The sequence below is a fragment of the Paramormyrops kingsleyae genome, chromosome 5 (genome assembly GCF_048594095.1).
Source record: "Paramormyrops kingsleyae isolate MSU_618 chromosome 5, PKINGS_0.4, whole genome shotgun sequence".
NCBI classification, from domain to species: Eukaryota; Metazoa; Chordata; class Actinopteri; order Osteoglossiformes; family Mormyridae; genus Paramormyrops; species Paramormyrops kingsleyae.
The window spans coordinates 38,263,123-38,289,007 of NC_132801.1; the positions used below are offsets into that span (position 1 = coordinate 38,263,123).

The 25,885-nt window shown below is 43.4% G+C and overlaps 1 protein-coding gene across 1 annotated transcript; it reads left to right on the forward strand.

The window, feature by feature from the left end:
- Window positions 1–262: 262 nt before the first annotated feature.
- On the forward strand, window positions 263–24,601 carry LOC111837634 (mitogen-activated protein kinase kinase kinase 3-like). The gene is made up of 17 exons (XM_023799853.2): window positions 263–1,564; window positions 3,918–4,013; window positions 6,252–6,373; window positions 6,767–6,807; window positions 8,084–8,183; window positions 8,268–8,381; window positions 10,031–10,151; window positions 12,804–12,937; window positions 13,897–13,970; window positions 14,823–14,890; window positions 14,978–15,070; window positions 15,482–15,646; window positions 15,926–16,074; window positions 17,803–17,934; window positions 18,065–18,194; window positions 18,309–18,486; window positions 23,018–24,601. The coding sequence occupies exons 2-17, from the start codon at window positions 4,010–4,012 to the stop codon at window positions 23,244–23,246; spliced, it is 1,854 nt and encodes a 617-aa protein (XP_023655621.2). The 5' UTR covers window positions 263–1,564; window positions 3,918–4,009; the 3' UTR covers window positions 23,247–24,601.
- Window positions 24,602–25,885: the final 1,284 nt, after the last annotated feature.

The window sequence follows — 25,885 nt, forward strand, 5'->3', positions numbered from 1 at the left end:
AACTTTTTCGTGTTGGTGAATTTGATTTATCACATATTACATTTAAATCCCCAGCATATGGACGAAGAAATAACATAAAGTTGTTGTGGTGATTGGTTTTTGTGGAGTATATTGTAATTAATTAATCGCAAATTCCTGTATGAAAATATCAATCAGGTGGCTCATCGCGGTGTTTCGGGTACCTTCAAGTATAACAAATTGTAAGGATCTGGAAGCAGATCTAGTCGATATAAGTCTATGCTGGCAGAAGCCGAATGCGCGTGTCCGCTTCAGGGCTCGCACACGTAACACCAAGTGCACTGATTGTCCGAGCGCCTCCGATAATCGTGTAGTTTTTTTTTACGAAATTGACCATGTGTTTAAAAAAACGCGTATTGTTTTCACTTGACAAGCCGTATACAGGATTTTAAAAAAGCCAGGGGAAACCCCGCAACTTTTACTTCCTCTGGACGTATATGTGAAGTCAAACTAAAGGGTTCCGGTTAACGCTTTTCTCAAAGAAATTGTCTGCAGTACAATGCATTTTACTACAATTGTGCAGTGGGATTTTGGAATAACGATGCGTTTCGTCCGAGTATTTAATGTTTTACATTGTTGCTGTGTGCGATCGTAGTATCATCGGATTTTCGCCTCTGATGTCAAGATCATCAAGACCAATTCAGGGCTCAGAAAAATTTACCATATTAAGTTATGTCGCTGAATGTTTTGCCGCTTTTAAATATGCATGTAATGGATAAATACTGTTGTACTATTGTGCTTTCGGACGTTTGCGATCTACCGTAATTTTGCGTTCATTACATAAAGTGGAGATGCAGCAGCCTGTGAAACTTGGGATACGCAAATTGTACAGCCTTCTAAATCCTTGAACATTTTGATACATTTATATTGCACCGAAAACATGTCATTACTTTTGAATGATTACATGCGTTAATTCTTAAATGGAATAATAAATGTATACCAGCATATATATACCGAAAACGGCGGCTGAGCGAAAAGTTGCAGACTTGCAAGAAAATGCACTATCGAAATCGCGGAAACCACGACAGCAGCCTCAAGTAAACTCATTTCTGAAAAAAAGAAACAGCGATCACTGTTATGCTTTTATTAGAAAACTCTCAATCCTTTATTAAATCAGAGTATATTTGCACTTCCCATATTGCGTATTATTCTGATATTATAGTATTACACTTTGCCGGCTGGCGTGTTTCAGTTTGAATGTCATGTTTTGTTTACTCGTTTTGGCACAATTAGGCATCACCGAACGTTTAATTTTACCTATACCTAAAAGAAAGGCAAAGTGTTTTACTTTCCTAATTTCTGCATGCACAGATGAATATTGCATTTGTAAGTATATAGTACGTTGCATGGTGAAACGGAACCTCTCGTGCTTTCGCATTGACGCACTCGCATGCGAGTTTTGTGTTGCTAAAATTTCTTGTCTACAAAACGGCATTTCCACTTGTGAAAAATTGGAGAAGTTGATCTGAGTGTGCTCATATTTAATGGTGCTGCTGCTTAAGTACCAACCAAGTGGATCGAAGTTGGACCGACCTTCCTGCAACAGGTGAGACATAGAAGCATTATACGCCTTTTCTGTTTTCGAATGTATTGATTTATTAAGAGCATTCAGTCTGAAATTTGCTAAGCAATGGACATATACATCTAATGCAGTGGATGGAAAAAGATATAAAGAATCAGAAGTTATGGAAAGTCATAAAATTGCTTTTGCGTACAGATGATATTCCAAAACACAGAAACCCTAAACTCCCTGATCAGAATGAATGTATCCCGTATAAAATCACGTTTAGTGCCAGCAGTTTTGGGCGTCAAAGCTTCACCTGTCGTAATGCAACAGGTAAGACGTTCAGTGCATTATAATATTTTACTGTATTAGCTTATGAATACGCCCCTGAAGAAAGACCATTAGGGCTGTATGCACGATCTCCCGCTAAAGTAGTCGTACTTTTGTTAAATATAGTTAGGGCAAATGGTCGTTTATCTTAAATGCGCGTAAGTACTGTCACGAAAATAAATTTCTTTGTAGAGTTAGTTTGCTAAAAGTGCATTACAATGTCTATATATTATTTCTCAGCAACCGGGGACCCTAGAGGGCAATTTGCTATAAAAGGAACGAAAAATTGCTGAAAAGATGCAAACAAATTAGACATAGCCTAACAAATAAAGGCGAGCAGAATGATCTGACAGACAAGACGCTGAAATATCTTACAGTTCACGTATTGATATGTTGACAGGAAGGACATTCTCAGTGTCAGTATAAATAATTAGCATCATGTATGAGAACTGGATAAATGAATGAAGATATGTAGGCTACTAGCTGATTGACAGTTTGCTAATTAACTTCCACCAGCAACGCTTGACCTGTTATAAAGTGTAGACTATCTTGTAACTTGAATTTTGCTTATATGTTCGCAGAGTGATACAGTATTGCTTCAGCATCTCTGAGCGGCTGATACACGTAACAGAATATTTAGCCGTGTGAATGGGAATTTTGTGAATTACAATGATCTCTGTTAATGTTGTTTTTTTCATGTAGGCTGTGTTCTTGCTTCATTTATTTATTGTTTTTCTGTACAGTAATGGGCAAAAGTCTTAGCAGTCAAAGCATATATTGTTTAAATGATCTTCATGTGGGTGTAAACCTGTTATATTGTGCTTATGTCTGTCAAAATGTATAAGTTTAGCAATTTCAAAACCTCTCCTGATGTCACCCCAAGGTTTGTAGCACCCATCCAATACAGCAGTATATTTTTTTAATTGGGCCACTAGCCTATCATGTTTGGCTAATCAGTTCCTGCGCTAGTGGTGAAATTTAACGAATGCATGGAATGGTTGGGGTGGCCCTGAGGAGAGGTTTGGGAACTGAAGCAATGTTCTTCTAACCATCCAACTAGATATCAGTAACTTTTAGAAGAACTGTAGAATTTCTTATTAGTTTTTATTATATTGCTGTTAATTTTTATGTCTTTTAAAGTTAAATTGTGTGTTTTTTCGGAGCAAATACACATTTACTATCCAGACAAATAGCTTTAAACATTTTCTTTGACTACCCAAGACTTTTGCACAGTGCTGCAAATAATAGTTCAGAAGTTCAGAAGTTTTACTTGGATGGAAATGCCGGTGTTTCCACGCCACCTCCATTCAGCAGCTGTAATTACTTGCCATGGGAGCTTCAGTGAAATATTGACAGGTATCTGCTTACAGTACCTGTCCTTTAGCTGGTAATTTAGGAGAGGAGGTCTTTAGCTGAATAAGTAAGGTTTGGAGCTGTGTTGCAAAAATCACCTTTGTGACCTGCCTAGAATTCTCTCTACTTTCCTTATACTTCTGGTGAAGATTAATTGCCCACGAAAGGACAAACAGTCAGTATTAAACTGCATTGGGCTTTACTATGATTCACGCCGATGCTGGCGTTGGGGTACCTGGAGTTAATGTTATCTCATGTCAAGTTCTCCCAACTTTGTTTATGTCGTAAGGGCAGATGTGGGGATTCCACCTGCATTTCCATTCCTTATCAGTTGGTAAAGATGATGCAGAACCACGATGGCCTTGCATGGACATGGCCGGGGTTCTTGTGCAAAGGACAAGGTGTGGTATCTTTAGTTGCTGTTATTGTGAGCTGTACCTGGATGCTATTGGAGTATTGCTGCCATGTGTACGATGGGCAGGACCAGCTACGTATTCACAATAGCGTAATCATGGAATGATGTGTGTTACGGCGCGGCATGGCGCAGTGAGGAAAGTATGACGATTCACTTGCAGCCCCGAGACAAAAATGTTTCATTAAAGAAAAACAGGGCAAAAAAGGGATAAACTACAAAATAAAGAGACCATGAGGGGTAAATGACAAACGTGATAATGTCACTGATCGAGAGTTTATTTTCCATTCTGATGGGTAGGTGTACTGCAGCTTGTTGATGGTTGGTGGAGAAGATCAAGCACAAGTTCCAGATTTCTTGCAGATACCTGACACAGTTTGGGAACTGCCAGAATGGGTGAGTTTTGACTGTGGTTCTCATCTTAGGTGACTGGCAAAGATTAATTCTTGCCAGGTATCTTCTTATCAGATCAGTAACACAGAGCCATCTTTCCTCATTTTGCTGACAGTCTGACATTATCTGATTAAATGATACAATGCTTTTTAAGGTAGAGCATGCAAATTACTCTGGTTTATCTTTGTAACCAACTCAACAAATCAGCATGTTTAAGCATGACCCCAATTTGAGAACACGTTACTCCACAACCCAACAGGGATAGATAGAAAAAAGAAAAACAATCTGTGTTGATTATTTGATATGCGTGTTGGAGTCTAAAACTTTCATCTAATGTGATTTTGTAAAAATTTGACTCTTCACACACATGATCCCTTCTTAAGTTTTCAGCACCTACAGCAATGAGCCCTCCCTCATCTGTGTTATAATTCCATCTTATTATAATATTAAAGCGTAAAAGGACCTAGGACATTATGGGAGATTTCATTGTGGTCAAAGTTCTTCAGACCTGCTGTCCAAACACCATTTAAAGAGTCAGTTCATAAAATTTTAGTATATACTACATAGAATATCACCTCACACCTCCTGGGCTGTGACTTTGATTCACCAGCCCATTTTATTATCTTTCAGACTCTGTATCAAAAAATCATTGCAGTCCAAGACAGATAGGGTGATGGTTATATGTGTACTAGACAATCAAGCACTTGAATAATTTTCTTCTTCCATCTTATTTTGTGTATTTTGGCAGAAGCCAATTTGGCTGTATTTAGTGTGTTTGAAGTTGTTCAATCGGATCTCCACTTCTTCATCTCAGTCTTTAAGACCTGAATCCTCACCTTTCGTTTGCTATCTCCTCGCCTGTTTGGGCACTTAGGTTCAACGTGGGACTCAATGAGTAGTCAGTTCATTACTCTAGACCAGGGGTCTCCAACTCCGGTCCTGGAGAGCTACTAACCAGTAGGTCTTCTATCCTACCTGGCTTCTGATGAGCCACACCTGGCCCTGGTATTTACCTGAGAACTAGTGTGGCTCATCAGAAGCCAGGTAGGATAGAAAACTTACTGGACGGTAGCTCTCCAGGACCGGAGTTGGAGACCACTGCTCTAGACTCTCTCACCACCACTGATGATTGGTTTGCACTGCATTCTTTAAAGTTCTTTTAAATCACAAATGGGCAAACTGAATAAAAAATAGATTTATAATGTTTCTGAAGATGGGGAAGCTGATGTCTAACTAATGATTAAAGACTGAAATATAATTCAGGATGGAAGAAAAAAAATCTTGTCCCCTTAAGCATGTCTCCTAATTGGTTAAGTCAGTAGTTGCTTACAGGATGGATACTTGTAAACTGGGAAAGGTTTTGAAATTGTACTTTCTCACTTTAAAAATATGATCCTAATTATGAAAATTAAAACATAAAATTATTATTGAAAGCTTACGTTGAACTGAGCTTACGTTAAACCACAGAAGCATAGAGACATAGAGTATCAAACATGTGTCGCAGTTTACCCTTTGCCCCACGTATCCAATATTCACCCTAAATAATTGTTCTTCTCCTGAGAGAGAGAGAGAGAGAGAGATGGTAGTCTTTATTGATCACCCAAGGGAAATTAGGAATGCATAAATTTATCCAAAGGACCATATTCACGTATTATAGTGTCATGCAGTAGCGGGAAACCTTATAAGGAGTGTGTGGAGTCCATGCTCTCCTTTTCCTGGGACCAGTGTAAATATGCTTTGAATGTTGTTTAAATGTTATAGCAAGTCATGTCACTGCTTTTGTGAGAAGGTATTCCAAAAAGCAGAAGCCTTAAGCTTCCAAACCAAAAATGAACATCTCCTTCCAAGTTAAATCAAGTTCACTGCCAGCAGGTTTCAGTTAGCTACTACCTAGAAAATGGTTATATGTGCTGAGGAAAATTATAGCCAGTATTCTTGTTTATATTGAAATAATCTCTTTGCATCGCATTTTTCTTGCATGTTATTGTTACAACATTTTTGTCTCATTGAATCTCCCATTTTTCTTTATTGTTTTCCCTTCTCTGTTCAATGTATCCCTCCTCCTCATTCTCCTCCTCTCACTCTGAATTCCCTCCTTCTCCTCCTTACATTCCCAATTTTCTCCTTCTCTTATTCCTAATGCCCTCCTTCTCCTCTTCTCATTTCCAATTCCCTCCTTCTCCTCCTCTCATTCCCATTTCCCTCCTTCTCCTTTCTGTATGTACCTGCTATGATCCTCAGATGAGCATCAGGCTCTCCAGTCCATTATGAAGGACCTGGTTGCCCTTCAGACATCTCGTCGCCAGCCTCTGCCAGGCTGCAGCTCAGGGAGGACCAAGGCAGCCAGTTCCACAAGCCGGAAGGTGACTTCTACAAAGCGTTTACTGTTTGTGGGAATATTTTATTATAGCACTTTCATGTTATGTTCTACCCTCTCACAGAGTTCTATATCACATTAAGTGAAGATCGTATTGTCAGTGAGTTTTATTTCATGTTTTCCAAATTTTAGTAATTGCATTTAAGATCATTAATAAATGTGTCTTAAGCACTGTTGAATTACTCATAGTCTAGAATTAGGTCACTGATTAGGTCCACATGGCTGATAGTAGTAACAATTCTGACTGGAGTTTAAACTTGGAGCTGCTCGGCACAGGAACAAGGTGTAATGGTGTGTGAGCAGAAGCTTTGAGGCCTCCACCGTGTGTTTCTGATTGGTCTTGCCAATGTCACATGACCTCTCCCCCCTCTTGTCATAGAACGATGTGAGAGTCAAGTTCGAGTTCAGTGGCGAGATAAGGTAAAGTGCTTTTCCTGGACTTTTATCAAGTGTGTATGTAGGGGTGGGCAGTACACCAGTGTCATAGCGTTGTGATTGTTGGTGATGATATAGATTTGCAGTATTACAGTAATAATAAATAAAGGTTTATCTGCATTGTTATCTGTGATTTTTGTGTTACAATAGCAAATGAACAAATTCAAAATAAATAGATATTGTGTAATTGAACACATTAAACAAAACAACCTGGTTACATATATATAGTAGCAAATTAAAAAGTAAAACATTTTGGCTAAATCAGCATATATATGCGCTTCTGCCTTCATGCAAGGTGCGTGATAAAAGGCACAACAGCCCAGTTGACACTAGTACTGCCCGTTTCCCACGACAATGAACATCAAACTTCTTTAACCACCGAGAAAGACATATTTCGGCTTATGCAGCCCTTTTGTTTGTGCTAATGCGCCGTTAGTGTTAATAACAGCAGGGAATCTAATGCCCTCAATCAAAAAGCCATAATGTTCCTAAAAGAGTAGCTGCTCTGTCCTGAAATCGTCAAAGTTTACATTATTTAAGAACCTTATAAAGTTATTTTTTATACAAATCAACTAAGGTGAAACAATTTTAAAAATGTACGTTTTCAGGGTTGCCAGCTCTCACATATCTGGCATGACACTCATGCGTTCAGACTCTCACACTCACACAAGAAATTTTTACAGCAAATCTATATTATTCCATTATAAACCTAAAATTAGCTATTAGTATTTTGGTACTTTGCAAACACTAACAACTATTTACAAGGTAATAAAACTGTTGCATACATGTAAATGCGTGTGCAGACTTGTCTAAAATTGAAAATCTCATTCTAGCCAGCTGACCAAAGCTGGCAACCCTGCATTTTATTTGAAATATGTAAAATGCAGTTTTTGGCTGAAATTGTTTGTCATTCCCTTTGCGTTGTTACTCCGACAATTACAAAAACAAAAATAAGAAAACATCACCTGTGTCAATTTTTGTATCTTTTCAAAATAAAACCACTCATTCCAAACTGTAATAGCAATGAAAGTATACTTAATATATTACAAAATATTTCTTGTAATTTATATAAAGTGACAGGACATACTACTCCTCCCAAAACTTGTAAAAAAGTAATATCGTGATATAATACCATCACTGTCCAAAAAGTGAAAAATACCTCGCAGTAAAAATGGAATCACTCTCTTTCCCAGGGCTGCCATACATGTCTGCATGTGTGTGCTTCCGATTCCTTAAAATCCTACCTGTTTGTCTGTCATAGGGTCCTTATATTTGGACGGCCAGTGCAGTTTGAGGACCTCAAACAGAAGGTGGCAACCATGTTTGGCCAGCGGCTGAACCTGTACTACATGAACAACGAGGTACTGAGTAGAGTGTCGGCCACCTGGGATCGACTCATCGTTCCCTCTCTTACTCACCCTTACTCTCTCTCTCCTGCTCTGCAGCTGTCCATACCCCTGAACAGTCAGGAGAACCTAGACACTGCCATCGATCTCCTGGACCGTAGCTCCAGTATGAAGAGCATCAGGATCCTGCTTCTACATCCTGAGCATAACGAAGTCAGTTCTGCATGCTTTAACTCTGATATTCTGCTGACATTCTTGTCCATGTGTTTACGCTGGTGTCAGGCCTGATGGCTCCTCTGTGTGGCACCTAAGGCCGCTTCATACTTCTTGTGGACGTGGCCACATCATGTTTAAGAAGGTGGTATGGATGTTCTTTTAAAAATAAGAATTTTACTAAAACAAATCTCACGTTATGTACTTAAAGCACATAAGGCAGGGGGTTATCGTTAAACATTTTGGTAAACAAATAAAATAACATGAAAATAAACTAAATGAAAACTATAAATGCCATTTCTGAAACTAACTGAAGTGAAATAAAAACAAATGTTAAATTCTTTTTTTTTTTTTTTAAACAATTTTTAATACTATTTATCTAAAGTAATGATTTGTTTATCATTGGGCTTCTTACTGTACCTGCAAAACACTTGAACCATAGAAACAGCCAACAGCACTACGTGACAGCATTTTCTGGTACCTAGCAAAGTCCTACAACTTTCTGTTTAGAAATAAAATAGCTTAAATTCAAACTAAAATAAAAAAAGAAAACTAAAAAAGATATACATCTTTAAACTAAAAAGTAACAAAACCGCAAGATAAATAACCAAAACAAAACTGGATTTTGGTTGAACATTGAAAATAAATATAAAAAGTAAATGAAATATCAAAACATGCAAGGACAGGTATGTGGTATTGCTGTTACAAGTATAACATAGTTTTTTTAGTTTGCAGCAATTTGGGAGTCTTTATAATCCCGGAGAGAAGAATATATAAAAGCAAATATTTCTGGACTTTCAGGTAACTTTACTTCAAATCAATTACCAATCTTTGTTATCATTCTGATCATAGCGGGTTGAAAAGGTGTGTGTGTATACAGTCTTCGGTCTGATCTCCTTTCTGACTTAAGGCCACTTTACCACTGGCTAATAAACAATCGAGGCGCATTTCTGTGACTGAAAACATTGTCTGCATTTTTTTCAATTTTCAAATAGTGTACGCTCTCATTATTGCCCCGCCAGTACGGTCCCTATACCCGAACTCGATGACGATTATTACATCTTCACAGCCACGTATGCTGGCACATCCACAGTAACTATGAACCATCTTTAAGTCTGTGGTTGCCTTCAGGGGTCACTCAACATCAAGCGCTTCTGAAATTTCTGTTTTTCAGCACCTCAAAAATACTGTCCAGGACAGTAGCTTGTCCCAGTCCATCAAGGATTATGTGTTTATTTCTTTTAATCACTGTTGGGTCTTGGAAAAGAGGTTCCACAGAGTGTAAGATGGACTCGAGGGAACAATGATGAGTTTGAAGCTGCGATTATTGCCGGGAGAAAGAACTCAAAGTCCAGGTCATAGCAGGGGATGATTCTGTGATTTAATAAGGTGGGGGCATACGAGGGGCTATAATTGATACAGAGGATATCACCTTATCTTTAGCCAATAATATGTTTTGAATTGGTGAGTGACAGGGGAGGCTACACACTGGGGGTCAATCAACTTTTTTGTGGCCCCGTCACTGTACAGTTCAATTTTTGATATTTACAGGAATACTTTGTAGAAATATTTGTTAATGTTTTATTGGAATTAAAGATCACGTCAGACATGATAAAATTAATAACATGACTGTCTTGCTGGGCCTGTAGGCTCCGCCCCCCTCCCACGCCTCTGCCTGTAAGCAGGTGCGTATCAAGACCTCCCTGTCCTCGAGTGATGTCACCACTGCCTTCCACCCCGCCGAGCCCCGAGGGCGGCACCACTCCACCGGTGAGTGTGCACAGCATCTCAGGGTGGCCTCGGGTTCACCTGCAAAGCTTGAATGGGCAGAAGATTCTGGAAGCCAGACCTCTGACTAGAGCTTTGATAAAAATAGGTAGTGCTGTAGTTCTCGAGACCGGTCTTGGTCTCAAGGCCGGTCTTGAGACAAATTTTTTGTGGTTTCGGTCTTGTCTTGGTCTCGACTCTATTTGGTCTCGGTCTTGTCTTGGTCTCGACCCTATTTGGTCTCGGTCTTGTCTTGGTCTCGGACATAGTGGTCTCGATGGGATGGGGGAAAAAAAAGAGAAAACAGCACATCCTCACAGAACAGTATCATTATTCATTACGCGCCTCAATTCAAATGCAACCAGTCAGATGCGTCTACTTTAAAAACGTTACATTGTATACATTTTCTCAATGGACACTGCCAGTGCACAGTCCACACACTTCATACACATCGCATGATATCGAAGTCGGCAAAGAAATGTTCCAAAACGTCACCATGCGTCACCATGTCACATGGTACAAAATCCTCAGCAGAGAGCAAGACGACTTGAGACAGGCCGTGCACCACAAACTGGAACCGCCTCCATGACAACACAACTTTGCCCTTATTGGCTGAAGATTTTAGTCACACGCATGACGTTTGTATCCCAGGAAGTTCCACTGCTTTATCTGCTATTTCTCCCAAAAAGCACATAAAGCAGTGAGAACTGGTTTCAGTTCATTTACCTGGTAAAATAAAGTTTAAATAAATTACATAAATGCTCTAACAGTACAAGTAAGTTAGTGGTTTATTTATTGTTAGTTACTGTAATGTTGTGCTGCTTTATTTGTTTAATCGTCCAATCTGTGAAGAAGGCATGCAGTTGATATTTGTATAGATTTATCTACACCCTTCTGGAAGTGCTGCCATTGCAGTCAGGTCTCACAGACTACGAGGAGTAGAAGTTGTCCGACTTGGCTGCAGTCAGTTTATACTCCACCCCTGCAGCCGCCGGCAGATCGCGCTCCATGTTGCGTCAGCTGCAGACAGACCTAAGCCCAAGTCGAACGCACCCATTGCTTCTTTAAGGGAGGATGGGCAAAATTACAACGTCGTCGGTGATTGGCTGTTGTGCTGGCGTTCAGTAAACCTCTGCTCGATAAGCCATCGAGTTGTCTGTCTCAGCGCATTCTCTAAAACGGAGAAAATTTGGTTGATCGAGTTTTATAGTCTGTGTGTATCAACGTGATCGTCCTTATTTTTTATCGATAAAAAAATCGAGATCGTTTTATCGCCCAGCACTAATAGCATTCTCTTCAATTCAAAGCAGAGGATCATTACATAGCCATATTCATAGCTTACCCGAGGCCTCTCTCCCTGGTATAAGAGACTTAATATGAACATCTTTCTGGTACATCCCATCTCTTTCCCTTGACGAGGTCTGATAAAATGGTTATAGGAGAGGATTGCTGAGAAGATTATTTTCCATCAGGCCTCGTAACTATGACAAATCTGGGAGATTTTAAATGAGAGACATATGGACAAATGGACAATATAATTGAAAAGATAACATGAATTTGATTTAACGAGTAATGACACTTTACAGCAATGCCTTTTTTCTCTGCAGTTGATCTGAGTAATGTGATGTCCATTCTAGCCCTAGTCTGTTTTCGGTCTTGGTCTTGGTCTTGGTCTCGCCTTAGTGTGTCTTGGTCTTGGTCTTGGACTTGGTCTTGGTCTTGGTACCCTCAAGTCTCGGCAGTGTCTTGGTCTTGATACCCTCCGGTCTCGGCAATGTCTTGGTCTCGGTTTAGGCGGTCTTGACTACAACGCTAAAAATAGGCCCCAGAGGCGCAAGGCACAAAGCCTTCTGACACCCAGGATGGAGTGGCAGCACATGGAAGAGCCACCATACACACTCACACATGGGGGGCAGCTTAGAGATTCTGGTTTGCCAGGTGCATGTCTGTAGACTCTGTATCGGGTGGGATCCAGGAAGCTTCACATGCAGCTGTGTTCTGGGAAAATCCTTATAGCTTCTGCTGTTTTTTCACTGTGGTTCTCATCTCATGTAGGTCATGTAGGTCACACTTGTTCCTGATCTTGAATATTTTTTTCAATGACCCTGTAATAATTGCATCCAATCAGGATTACTGCAGCTTGCTTCGGATTGCCGAATCAAAGCTTGAGATGGGAAAACACACAGTACTCACATTACAAGCACTGTTCCCCTGTTAGGCTCCCCACAGTCCCCCATCTTACTTACTTTTTTTTGTTTGCCTGGCTTCCTCTAAGTTGTGGGTCCTCTTCCTTTTCCTGTCCACCATTATTTTACTACCCGACAATGGGCTGCTGGAGGCCAGCCAATCAGATTGCGGCATGCTGTTAGCTTAGCACGCCTTAGCAGTGCTTCAGGAGTAGGGCGAGGGCCAGGCCTGCAGAGTGCTAGTAAGAGTCAAGATGCTTGCGCTGAAGTGAGCAAATCACGGTTAACCTGCTGCTGTTGGACAGGACTGGGGCAGATTACCCAGACATCGGCTGCAGGAAGCTGAAGCTTGGTAGTAAGGAGTGACCCTGAGCGTCAGTGTGTTCAATGGCCCTCAGGCTGGTCTGCACACTAAATTTCTATGATAACCTTTACTAGAATTGCCCTCCTCCCCCCACCCCTGCTCCAGGCTCCCAGAACACGGGTCGCCGTTCCCCCCCTCCCGGATACGTGCCAGAGCAGCAGCAGCACGTCGCGCGCCAGGGCTCCTACACCAGCATCAACAGCGAGGGCGAGTTCATCCCTGAGAACCTGGACTCGTGTGTGAGTCACAGTGCTGGGCTCAGCCATCGCCCCCAGACGGGGCAGACACCTATCAGTTTAATGAGATCAGCAGAGCATTTTGGGAGATTTAAATCCCTGAGTGACGGTGTGTGGGTGATGGCTTGTGGGTGACAGCGTGTGAGTGACAGCGTGTGGCTGATTGTGTGCGAGTGATGGCTATGGATATAATATGTAACCATTTTGAGTTGTTCTAATGTTTAGAATATATTAGGCATCATAATGTGATAATTGTGTGATAATTTTCTGGAAATTCACATTCCCTTAGAGTTTGTCTTCCGATTTACGTAGCGCTGGTGGGAGGGAATGATGCCGCGTGTCCATGGCACTGTGAGGAAATGACCATTTTTAGACCATTAGAGCTTATTCTGGAAGTGAGAGACTCCCAGTTTTTGCCTGAATGTTTGGTCACAAACAAGTGAGTGAGGTCATCACCAGGAATAGAGCATCATGGGCCATCCAGCCAATCTCTCTCTCTCTCGCGCACACACACAGACACACACACTCATTCTGTCTTTCTCTCTTTTCTCCTCCTGTACTCCTGCAGACAGTCACTCAGCTTTTTCCTGCATTTCTTGTATCTGATGCAAGGCTACAGATGTTATCTACATCTGGCTGGAAGAAAATGCACGACAGAGAGATGTGTTTGGAGACAGAGCCCCCCCCCCCCCCCCGACACACACACACACCCACTCTCTTAAACACTTCCTGTCATATCAGCTTCTCTTATATATTTAGTACCTGTCCTGGAGGGCATGACAAGCAAATGGGGGCTAATTTGCAGGAAATCCCATAGGGATGGTCTTGATGTCCATTCCCTTTGCTGGAAAGTCATCAATAAGTGTCAGAATCACAGCACTTATGTCCTCCTGCGCATCTAATGCGACCCCATGCTTGACTGGCTTTCGGATGCCTGATGGTTTAACTGTCCTGCCCCCTAGATGCTGGACCCCTGGAGCAGTGCAGAGAACTCTGTGTCAGGCAGCTGCCTGTCCCTGGACAGCAGCTCGGACAGGTGAGGCCGACCGGCAGCTCCACACGGAAACCGGGTTCTGACTGGCCAGGTGTGACCCGTCACGGCAACCGTTTGAGGTCACTGGGAAATCCCTTATGATATGTGTCCCAGTTCTGCTATGCAGGAATGTCCTGGTGTCATGGTTTGAACATATGGTAAGGTAACCAGATAATCCATGTCATCGAGGACACTTGGAGCAAGGATAGAATTTTTAAACTAGCATTTCGATTGTGCTGATTGGTCAGTCTCCTATAATCGTGCATCTGCCACTAATTTTAATGTTAAACAGTTGAATAAATCTTTCAGTCAGGGTAACAAACCAAAGCACAAAAAGAACTGAACTATTCAGCCAAGCACAGGAACCGCTCAGTTTTAAATTACATTGTAAAACCGGAAGTTGCTCAACTTGTCCCCCCTGACTTGGGTTATCCGGACACCCTAATGTATGGTAAACAAACCCTATTCCTTTTCTTTAATGACCAAGTAAAATCGCTGATTCTCTTCCACGATGCACTGATTCAATGTACGAATCAGTTACAACCAGTGTATCTGAGGAGTGTTTCATTGGATTGTCAGGAAATACCTTGTAAACTCATTTCATTTGCATTGCATTTCTGAGACAGACTGTTGGCTAGAGGTGGGCAGATTAAAAAGAGTTAAGGTTTATAAGACAGGGAAGAGTGTAAGAAGCAGGTAAACAACTAGACAAAAGGATGAATGGCTTTTTTGAAGTTGCCATACTGCTGCACCGTCCAGACGTGTTACAAAAATACCACGCCTGGTGATAAGCAGACAGGTAGAATGGACCGCTTGCCTTTTGCGTATTTTCACCAGCACTTTTTGACCCTGCAGTCCAGCCCTCAGGAAGTCACGGATGTACAAGGCCAAAAGTTTCCCAGACAACCGTCAGGAATTTTCCGGTAGGTGCTAGTAGCCTGGCTAGTAGCCTGGCCCGCTTCTGCCTGGCAGCTGCAGTGACCGTGTCTCATTTCCTCGCTCTGGCATAGACCGCGAGAACCACGTCCACGACAGGTCTGCAAAAGGAGGCACCTACCCCAGGCGGTATCACCTCTCCCCCCAGCACAAAGACCACAATGAAGGTCTCACTCCACGCCTGTTCCTCACTTCAGCAGGGTTCAGAGGCCAAGTGATGGTCTTTGCACTGAGCTGAGTTAACCTGCAGTGATTCTGTTTTTGACTGTATTACAGTACCTTTAATGATTTTAGTATATCAGTCCTAAATTAATCCTTCAATTAATTGCTCAGGGGCTAAAAGCAAAATAAAACTAAGTCAATCAACACTATTTTAGCAGACAATAATATTAAACATGATATTACAAATTGTTCTTTAAATTATATTTAACAGTGTAAGCGAGTGATAGTCATCAGCACTTTCAGTTAATATTATTTTTAATGGTGTGTCTGCCATGTTGATGACGGTTGTGTTTATCTTCTGGGGGGGGGGGGTCTGTGTTGCCTTCCTGATGTGTCCCGGCTCTTCACCTCTCCAGGCCGGCGCACCTTCCCACGTATCCGCCGCGCTCAGGGCAACCTCTTCACGCTGGTGCCGTCAAGTCGCTCGTTGAACAACAGCGAGGAGAGCCTGGGCTCCGCCTGGCAGGTGCTGGAGGCTGAGGGACAGCTGCGTCCCAAGGAGCGCACCCTCCCCTGCAAGTGTGAGTGCAACCCGCAGCCCCGCGCTGGGCTCACATTGCACTGGGGAGGTGTCACTTCCTGCTGTGCCCCTCCACCCCACCCGTGGGGTTCTGGTCTAATGTTTACTGCTGCTTTTTAGTGCAGCATGAAAATAAGCTTCTAGTCTGCAAGAACTTGGCCTTAGTAGCCAGATGCTGCTTCTGCAGCAATGACTGTGTAGTTGCATGCATGCTGTGCATGAGGATACTCTCCAAACCTCTGACCAAGACTGTCTTCCTCTACTCTCTCTCTCCTCACAGCTCCCAGTGCCCCTCTGACGTGGCGCCGTGGCAAGATGCTGGGACAGGGTGCCTTTGGGCAGGTCTACCTGTGCTACGACGTCGACACTGGCCGGGAGCTTGCCGCCAAGCAGGTCCGGTTTGACCCTGAGAGCCCGGAGACCAGCAAGGTGAGGCTGAAGCCGGCAGCACGCTACTTGTGTGTTCAGCGCGTGATGCTTGTTTTTTTGTACCTGCACTTCTGAGCCCAGTTCCACTGTTGTGTTTAAAACACATATAGGACTTCCCTGCTTCATGCTTGTAAGCTTGAGGGGAAATAGTTCTGCTACTAATTAGTGCTGGGCCTGTACTGAAAGAAAAACAGATAAAGAAAATGAAACCAGCCTTGACAAAGCAGATCTCTGCCAGAAAAGAGGATGTTTATTCTTTGGCTGGGGGTTGAGAGAAGATGATTTCCCCCCCCCCCGTTTTTTTCTTCAAAGCCGTTTCCTGTCTTCTATTGGGAAAACAAGCATTGTCACTTCCTGTCCTGGGCTGAGGGGAGAAAAGTGTCATGGGCGTATACAAGCTTCACGTGCCCAAATAGAAAGGAAAAACAAAACAAAACCATTCATCACGCTTTCATCTGTCACCCGTTTAATCTCGCTGCATGCTCCGTGTTGATATCTGCACCAGTGGTTGGGATTCGGCTCACGGCCGTGACCACGCCAAGCTGAGCTCTCATTCAGAAATGAGCTCTCCGCAGGGTGTGTGTGCATCTACCCTAAATCAGCAGCAAGCGCCTCCTCATGTCTGCTTTCTGCAGGAGCATCTCCACTCGCACGCTGCTCAGCAGGGTTGCCTCCTCTCACGCATCTGCCGTGACACTCACACTTTCAGACTCTCACAATCATGCAAGAAATCTTACAGCGAATCTATATTATTCCATTATAAACCTAAAATTAACTATATCAAAAGCGTTGTGGTAGTTTGCAAACCCTCCAGACTATTTACAAGCTAATAAAACTCTTATATACATGTAAATGTGTTTGCAAACTTGTCTCAAATTGAAATTCTCACTCTAGCCAGCAGACCAAAGTTGGGGACTCTGGTGCAGTCAGCAGACATGAGGCCCGATACTCTGCGTGTTGGGATGAGTCTCACTGCATGCCGACACCCACGAGGTGTCCGTCTCCAGGGTCAGACATGGCTGCTTTCGAGGGGCTTCAGTACTGACTTTCAGATACATTCACAGTTCATCAGTGCTGATTTGTTCTTTGTTGCATAACTGTTTAAATCTCTGAAAGGAATATTTGGCTTTAAGCACCTTCAGAATGAAGAGAGTGCATTAAGGTATTCGCTCAGTAATTGCTATTCACTCCAGTATAGCATTTCTACATTTGCTTGTTTGGTAGACGCTTGTATCTAAAGTAACATTAAACTGAGAAATCAGGGTCAGCCCCCTGCAGGGGTCAGTGCTGCTGCAGCAGCCCTCCGCTGGGCTCATGATTCAGAAAAATTATAGACTCAATGGCCACTTTACTCTCTTACTTTGTGGTTAAGCATTATAACAGTTTTAACGGTTTTAAACATGCTGTGGTTGTTGGTACCAGACATTGGACCTAATGGTGAAATCACTCTGCTGAGCACAGTGACGTCTTACCTGCTGCATGGGCTTCTTACCCATTTGATGTAGTTCAGAACATACAACTGTGTTATGGATAATATGGATTATATATGGATTATGTATTTATTGTAGATTTTCTTTTGCATTTTCTGGTCCTAAGTCTCAACAGAAGCCAAAGTTTTGGATGCTAACCAGCATTTGCCAGGAAGCTTCGATTGGTGGCTGTCCAGCTGGGCTGGCGGCATCCCTCTGAATGCGGCAGATGGTACGTTAACAGCTTCTGCCCCTGTAGGAGGTGAGCACCCTGGAGTGTGAGATACAGCTCCTGAAGAGCCTGCACCACGAGCGTATCGTGCAGTATTACGGCTGCCTGCAGGACCACGGCGAGAAGACCCTCACCATCTTCATGGAGTACATGCCCGGGGTGAGCGCCTGTATTCTGCACTTGGGTCTGTCTGGGATCAGATGCTCAACAGAAGCATTCTCCTTGATTACCACTGTAACGGATACAAATGACGGGCAGTGTTTGTACTCAGTATGCAGTGTGTCCGTAGGGCTCGGTTAAGGACCAACTGAAGGCTTATGGGGCCCTAACGGAGAACGTGACCCGGAAGTACACCAAGCAGATCCTCGACGGCATGTCCTACCTTCACAGCAATATGATCGTGCATCGTGACATCAAAGGTATCCACCTGACCTGGAGATCTATAAAGCAGAGACAAATCCAGCAGTCCTTCACTTTTTTGGGGGGAGGGGGCAGAATTACTTAATGGAATATTATTCCTTACCATACCCCAGGTGCCAACATCCTGCGAGACTCTGCCGGCAACGTGAAACTGGGAGACTTCGGTGCCAGCAAGAGACTCCAGACCATCTGCATGTCGGGGACGGGCATTCGCTCTGTGACTGGCACCCCCTACTGGATGAGTCCTGAAGTGATCAGCGGGGAGGGTTATGGACGCAAGGCTGACGTGTGGTAATTAAATTGTTGCATAATCTGAACGGGGATGTCGATGTTTGAGCATAATCACACATGGGCATGGATGTAACTCTTTTTTTTCTTCTTCCTGTCGTGCATTTAGTTGTTCCCCAAGCTGTCTGTTCCCTCAGATTGTGAGACAGGCTATGCTGAAGGCTGTATTTTTTTGACAGTTTATATTTTGTTCAGTATGTAAGGGTTAATGCATGAGAAGCTGTGCATTGTAGGTTTTAAATACACAGCTGCAGAGGTGAAGAACTGCCTGACATGCTGCAGAGTCCACATAAAAGTGTGCGATGCACGGAGTGCATTAACCCGCTTTTACCATGGTTACCACACGTTTGACTTGCACGTTTGTACCTGACTACATTCTTTTCATGTTGACAAGCCACTTTCTTCTGCCACTGACTTAACGTTTGCATTTAGTTTCTGTTCATTTTAAATTGTTCTACTTATGGAGTTTTAAGTAACCTTATATACAACTAAAGATTATAATAGTGCATTGATTTACTGCTATGATTTCCCTGGTTAGGCACTAAAATTAATCAACACTCTTCTGATCAATCAGATTCGAGAATCCAGCGGTGCCCTGGTATAAGGATTTTTTAACTATTAGTATGAATTTCAGCTTGCATTTCTGTGCGTTCCTCTACGGTTGTGAGAAAAAGTCATCGATGCTGGAAAATAACATACTCACACATACTCTTTGGCCACTCTACTGAATCACTAAGCATTATAAAATCCCGGATGCTGCATCTCAGGAACAGCCACCTCTGAGGGCTTTTCATGCGTTGCAGTGTCTACAATTTTCAGACAATGGTGTAATAAACAAAATACATCCGATCAGCAGGAGTTCTGTTGCCGAACCCACCTTGTTAACAAGAAGGGTCAAAGGAGAATGGCCAGACTCATCGCAGCTAACAGCATAAAGAAACACTGGTGTGCAGATAAGTATCTCTGAACACCTTTGAAGCAGCTCTGGAAACAAAAAGGCAGCCTTACCTGATACCACGTTGGGTATCTAATAAAGCAGCCAGCGAGTGCATATCAGCATGTAGTGGAGCCTCCTTTACAGGCAGTGATCTCAACTAAACACTTTCGGCAACTGCTGATTATGTCTCTGCACTGGGGACACATACTTTCTCAGCTCTAAGTTGCCTCTAAAATCACTTTTTCTTTTATTTTTTACTGTTAAGATACTTGTGCTGTACATGGCTTTTTTCCTGTGACCTGATTGGACAGTGCCTCATCAGGAGAGGGATGTGATTGGCTTAGAGCCATCGAGCCCCTGCAGCCCGCCAGTTTTTTCAGGATGCTTTCCTTCCCCAGCGGTTGGAGAAGGGCCTTTCTCAGCGATGGTGCTGCCAGCATAAACACACCGCCAGTATCAGGAGCACACAGCGCAAAATGGGCTAAGCTTCGCTTCCCTGCTCCACTGACAGCCCAAAGTGCCATGTTAACTGGAGTCCTGTTGCATAAATGGTGGTTCGAGTCCAGGAGGTGTCACCCACAAGTGTGAAGGGCACCGTGTTCCCAGCTTTGTGTGACCTTTCAGGCTGTTTCCTCCCAAGGTTTCTTCCTACAGGGGAGTTCTTACTTTGCCACTTTCGCCTCTTACTCTCTGGGGCCATTTGGCAGGAACAATGTAACATACTTTAAGACAATGTAATGTTGTGGAAATGCACTATACAAGTAAAAATGAATTGAATCTCTGCTGTAGAGGCCTGAGAGCTCCTGCTTTTTGGATGAACAGCAGCCATGGGCTTCTTCTGCTGGTGGGATGCTATGCAAGAGGGCTAAGCACTTCTATTTTACTTGTTTAGCAGACATACATTTTTCAGAACACAGGGTCAGACAGTCCCTGCACTGATTGGAGGTCAAGGGTCCAACAGCGAAGTCACTTTGTGGACCTTGGGATTCGAACCAACAATCTCCCGATCAGATACAGCATTCTAAGCCCCTGAGCCGCACTCCACTCCCACATGCAATGCTAATGCCAATGAGCAGAAACCCTCAATGCTGCCTCCTGCAGGCTATCAGTTAATGGCACATAGAATAGAAAGAATGACAGTACATAGCTCAATCATACAATAATGACAACAGGAACATTATATTACAGAGGTAGTGAATAGCACCCTGTAAAAGTCGGCTCTGTAAATCACTGACTGTTTTTTCTGTAATGCTTATTTGGCAGCTCAGGAGTAACCTTGTGCAAGTAGAGGCTGTTTTTGAACCCTGTGGTTCGAGAGTTGATGATTCTGTGCCATCTGCCAGAAGACAGGAGGGAGAGAAGGAGCTGTAGAGGCTGACTGGGGCCCTCGATGAGGGTGTCTGCCTTTTTGAGGCAGCGTGTAGCGGCATATATGAGCTGGTGCTGGCTGGGGCGTGTGGCTGGACAGGCGGCTGGTGACATTTGCACCTTCCTCAGTGGTGGTGCACCGATACACAAATTTTGACCGATTCTGATAACCGATGTACACTCACCTAAAGGATTATTAGGAACACCTGTTCAATTTCTCATTAATGCAATTATCTAATCAACCAATCACATGGCAGTTGCTTCAATGCATTTAGGGGTGTGGTCCTGGTCAGGACAATCTCCTGAACTCCAAACTGAATGTCAGAATGGGAAAGAAAGGTGATTTAAGCAATTTTGAGCGTGGCATGGTTGTTGGTGCCAGACGGGCTGGTCTGAGTATTTCACAGTCTGCTCAGTTACTGGGATTTTCACGCACAACCATTTCTAGGGTTTACAAAGAATGGTGTGCAAAGGGAAAAACATCCAGTATGTGGCAGTCCTGTGGGCGAAAATGCCTTGTTGATGCTAGAGGTCAGATGAGAATGGGCCAACTGATTCAAGCTGATAGAAGAGCAACTTTGACTGAAATAACCACTCGTTACAACCGAGGTATGCAGCAAAGCATTTGTGAAGCCACAACACGCACAACCTTGAGGCGGATGGGCTACAACAGCAGAAGACCCCACCGGGTACCACTCATCTCCACTACAAATAGGAATAAGAGGCTACAATTTGCACGAGCTCACCAAAATTGGACAGTTGAAGACTGGAAAAATGTTGCCTGGTCTGATGAGTCTCGATTTCTGTTGAGACATTCAAATGGTAGAGTCAGAATTTGGCGTAAACAGAATGAGAACATGGATCCATCATGCCTTGTTACCACTGTGCAGGCTGGTGGTGGTGATGTAATGGTGTGGGGGATGTTTTCTTGGCACACTTTAGGCCCCTTAGTGCCAATTGGGCATCGTTTAAATGCCACGGCCTACCTGAGCATTGTTTCTGACCATGTCCATCCCTTTATGACCACCATGTACCCATCCTCTGATGGCTACTTCCATCAGGATAATGCACCATGTCACAAAGCTCGATTCATTTCAAATTGGTTTCTTGAACGTGACAATGAGTTCACTGTACTAAAATGGCCCCCACAGTCACCAGATCTCAACCCAATAGAGCATCTTTGGGATGTGGTGGAACGGGAGCTTCGTGCCCTGGATGTGCATCCCACAAATCTCCATCAACTACAAGATGCTATCCTATCAATATGGGCCAACATTTCTAAAGAATGCTTTCAGCACCTTGTTGAATCAATGCCACGTGGAATTAAGGCAGTTCTGAAGGCGAAAGGGGGTCAAACACCGTATTAGTATGGTGTTCCTAATAATCCTTTAGGTGAGTGTATATTTATTTGATAACACATTGGCTAACCTCAGAGCCATTTGACAAGTGGGAGGAGGGAATATTTTACTGGAGCATCTTGTATTATAAAACTAAATTCTGTGTCCTGTTCTGAACCAATGCGGGACATAGCTTCCTGTATTTTCGGGCCACATTATTGATTCCGCTATTCCCCCCTTGCTCTGCAAATTGCATCGTGAGGGTCCCCTTTCACCTAAGTGGTAAATGAGCGGATGATGTCCCTCGTTGTCCACTACAGAAAAAGTCTGATCAACCAATGATATCTTCTCCATTATGTAAGTATTATTGGCCGTCAATATTGACCAAGATTGACACATCAAACCAATGTGTCTATTTTTTTTAACAAATGCCAGCTGATACTGATATGTTAACTGATATACCGTGCATCTCTGTCCCTGAGATGTCTGAGGATGGAGTTGGAGCTGTACCTAGCCCCGCAGTCATGCATGAGCGGGGAGCACAGCAAGAGTCCAGCTGTCCCCCCATGGTGTCACTATGTTGAGAATGTCATTTTTTGAGACCCCCCCATACTCTCTGAGGTTTGCCAGTGAGAAAGTCCACATTCCAGTCACACATGGAGGTGCTAAGTCCAGGAACTCAGTAACAAGTCTTGAGAGGATCATAGTTTTGCAGTGTATGGACAGTAGCCTGACACTGGAGACTTTTTCGTCCTGACTTTTGGGCCTGAATTGGGTTCCGGGTCTTTGGTTCTAGGTCAGCTGGGCCCTTAGTCCCTTAGTCGTGTGAAGTCAGAATTTAACCACTCTCTCCTGCTAATCCTGTCCATCCCTATATATCTGTGGCCCCCAGGAGTCTGGGCTGTACCGTGGTGGAGATGCTGACGGAGAAGCCGCCCTGGGCTGAGTTTGAGGCTATGGCGGCCATCTTCAAGATTGCCACTCAGCCCACAGTGCCGGCACTGCCAGCCCACACCTCGGAGCTCACGCGCGACTTCCTGCGCCGCATCTTCGTGGACGCCCGGCTTCGGCCCAGCACCGAGGAGCTGCTCCGGCACCCCTTCACCCAGCTGCTGTACTGAGGGGGCTCTCACGGCCCCACTGACTGCAGACCTGCTGCAAGAAAGTGGCTGGGCAGTGTGCAACTTTGCCTCTGAACACTGGGGGGTGCTGTGATCCCTCGCAAGTTGCAGGTGGCCACAGAATATGATTTACTCATAATACTTTTCCGGAGGTAGTAACAGCAGCCACAGTGTGATGTCCACAAGAACTCAGGGCTCAGGGGCTCAATTCCAGTGGATCTCCATTACCCAGAAATGACAGACGGGCCTCTGTCTAGAATTTCACAAATGGCACCTCGCAGGTATCCAGCAAGAAGCTAGACTTGTTTTTCCTCCTCTGCACAGCAGTATTCCGGCCTCTCGTTCACTGAATACCACATTCGGAGGGTGGGGGTGCGGATTTTTCCTCCCTCGTGTAACCTCCCACCAATCTCTGCGAAGCTCCACTGACGAAGCTTGTGGCTGAAATAGTCTCCCTCAGTACATGGCCGAATGCAGCTTTAAAAAAACAGGACACCGTGAAAAGAAAGCCATTCAGCAGCTGAAATGGTTTATTTAACTTGTGTTTTTAAGGAAGTGCAGTAATGACAGCTTGAGAGCCACTCGAGTGTTACGCTTGTGCCATAGTCTAGGTTTTGGAAGCTGGACTGCTCAGTGGAGCCTGGTCTTAAACCACTGGTTTGTTCTGTTTTGGTTTAATTTTGGAAATGCACTTTTTAGGGAATGAATGTAATTTTTTGTTTGTTTTGTATCATTCCAAGTGAAACCTTTTTACTGTATTTATGCCATGGTGTCTCATTTTTAATCTCTGGTCATGTTCGTATATTTTTTTTTGTATGCCAATGCCTTTCTGAAATGAAAAACTGACAGCAAGCCAAACAAAATTGTTGAAGTGGCTGGCTTTTCACAGAAAAGCACCATGAACGTTTTAACAAGAATACAGGAGGAGAGTGAATACTCTCTCAGAGTCTGTCCATCTGATACCTTGTAAGTCCAGCAAAGGTCATTGGCCTCCCATCTTTCATGACTGCATGGTGAACAGCAGTATTGCAGGAGGAAGGCCTACATCTCCTGTTAGGTTGCTCAGGTCACTTTTAGCCTTGAGACCCATGTTTGTAACTGATGTTTTGATTTCAGGTGCTGTGGAAACCGGAACGTTTCCGTTCACAAAACAAGCTATAAATAATGCATCAAGTTAGCGGCCTTACCTGACTGCCGGGCATTTTGTGTTACACTGTGATGGATTTATGGCATTGTGAGAGTCGGGGAAATGTACTCTTGTGTGTGGTTGACAATTAGTTCTTAGCTCAGAACCCTCACAAACCATAAGCAAATTCTGAAACATAAGCAACAAATAAAACATTATTTCCCCTCAAGCCAGTGAGTCATAAAAAACAGGATGTAGTATGGAATCCTTACCCCAATTAAACATAACAGGCCACTTCATTTGGTGATTATATGTCCGATATCTTTGCATCAGTCCTGGCTTTTGAATTTAAACGCTCTATCTTATGTCTCCTTCTTCCAAGACCCAGCAGGACTCCTTATGAGTCAGTGTAGAGCTCTGTGACAGGTTAAGAAGGTGCAGAAACCATGTGAAGATCTGCCCACCTCTTACTATAATTGGTCACCTGCTTCCCTTACTATAAACCACATTACGCGTAGGCTAATATCATTATATTTCAGCTATTTCTCTGTTTTTCCCCAAATGACCGTAGCAGCGGGGGCGCAGGGACTTGGAGGCAGGAGTAGGGCGAGGCTGATGTCCCACCCAGTATTTAATTTGGCTTCATCAAACTTCATCAAACTTCTTATCAAACTCACTCATTAGTCACTGAGTACCAGCTTACATTCTGCAACTATGAGTTTCACTCATATAATCTAATAAAATTTTATTCAAATTTCAGTATGTCTAGAAGATAGGGACAGGGATGTAACACACGTAAGACAAAGGTTAAGGAGTGCTCTGCTGCCACCTGCTGAAAACATTGAATATAGCGTCTTGCCTGTATAGTCATGGACCCTCCAGGTATAAAACACTTGTTATATGCTGATTGCTGACGTGGATGAAGTTGAAGTTCAGTGACCCACATAGCACTGGAACTGGCAAGTACTTAGAGGTGAGCCTAGAACTTAGATGCAACTCTGAGATTAACGTTGTGGTAGCCTAGCACCAAAACTACTAAATCTACACAGGCACTGTAAGGGGTCGTTCTGCATGGAAGGCACAGAAGAGGAAGAGTTTCACTCCTGTATGTCTGCAAGAAGGAATGTGGTGAGAAGGCCAAGAAACAGCCCCCCACCCCACCCCCCCAAAAAAAAAATCATGGGCTCCATGATGCCGGCTATAGTCCTGTAAGACTGAAGCTTTGTAGATGCCACCATACATAATATAAATCCTCTTTGTTTCTACGTCTGTTTACTATGATTCATCTGTCATCTGCTAATGGAGATCATGTACATCAGCATTCATGGTTTGAATTTGCTTTATGAATTTTTATTGGACAGTGTATAGGATCGTACAGCTCACAGAGGGATGTCCTAGCATTCACCACATATTATTGCAGGGGGATATTGAGGCAGTGGATGTCATTTCACACAAGATGTTATGGCAATTTGAGGAACCCCCCCCCCCCCCATTCTACTGCATCACAGAGCCC

Bases quoted from the DNA above. Each gene is read 5' to 3' on its own strand.
- LOC111837634 (XM_023799853.2), top strand. The intron at 8,382-10,030 runs GTCAGTTCTGCA...CTGGGCCTGTAG, and splicing joins TACATCCTGAGCATAACGAA to GCTCCGCCCCCCTCCCACGC. The intron at 18,487-23,017 runs GTAATTAAATTG...TGTGGCCCCCAG, and splicing joins GGACGCAAGGCTGACGTGTG to GAGTCTGGGCTGTACCGTGG.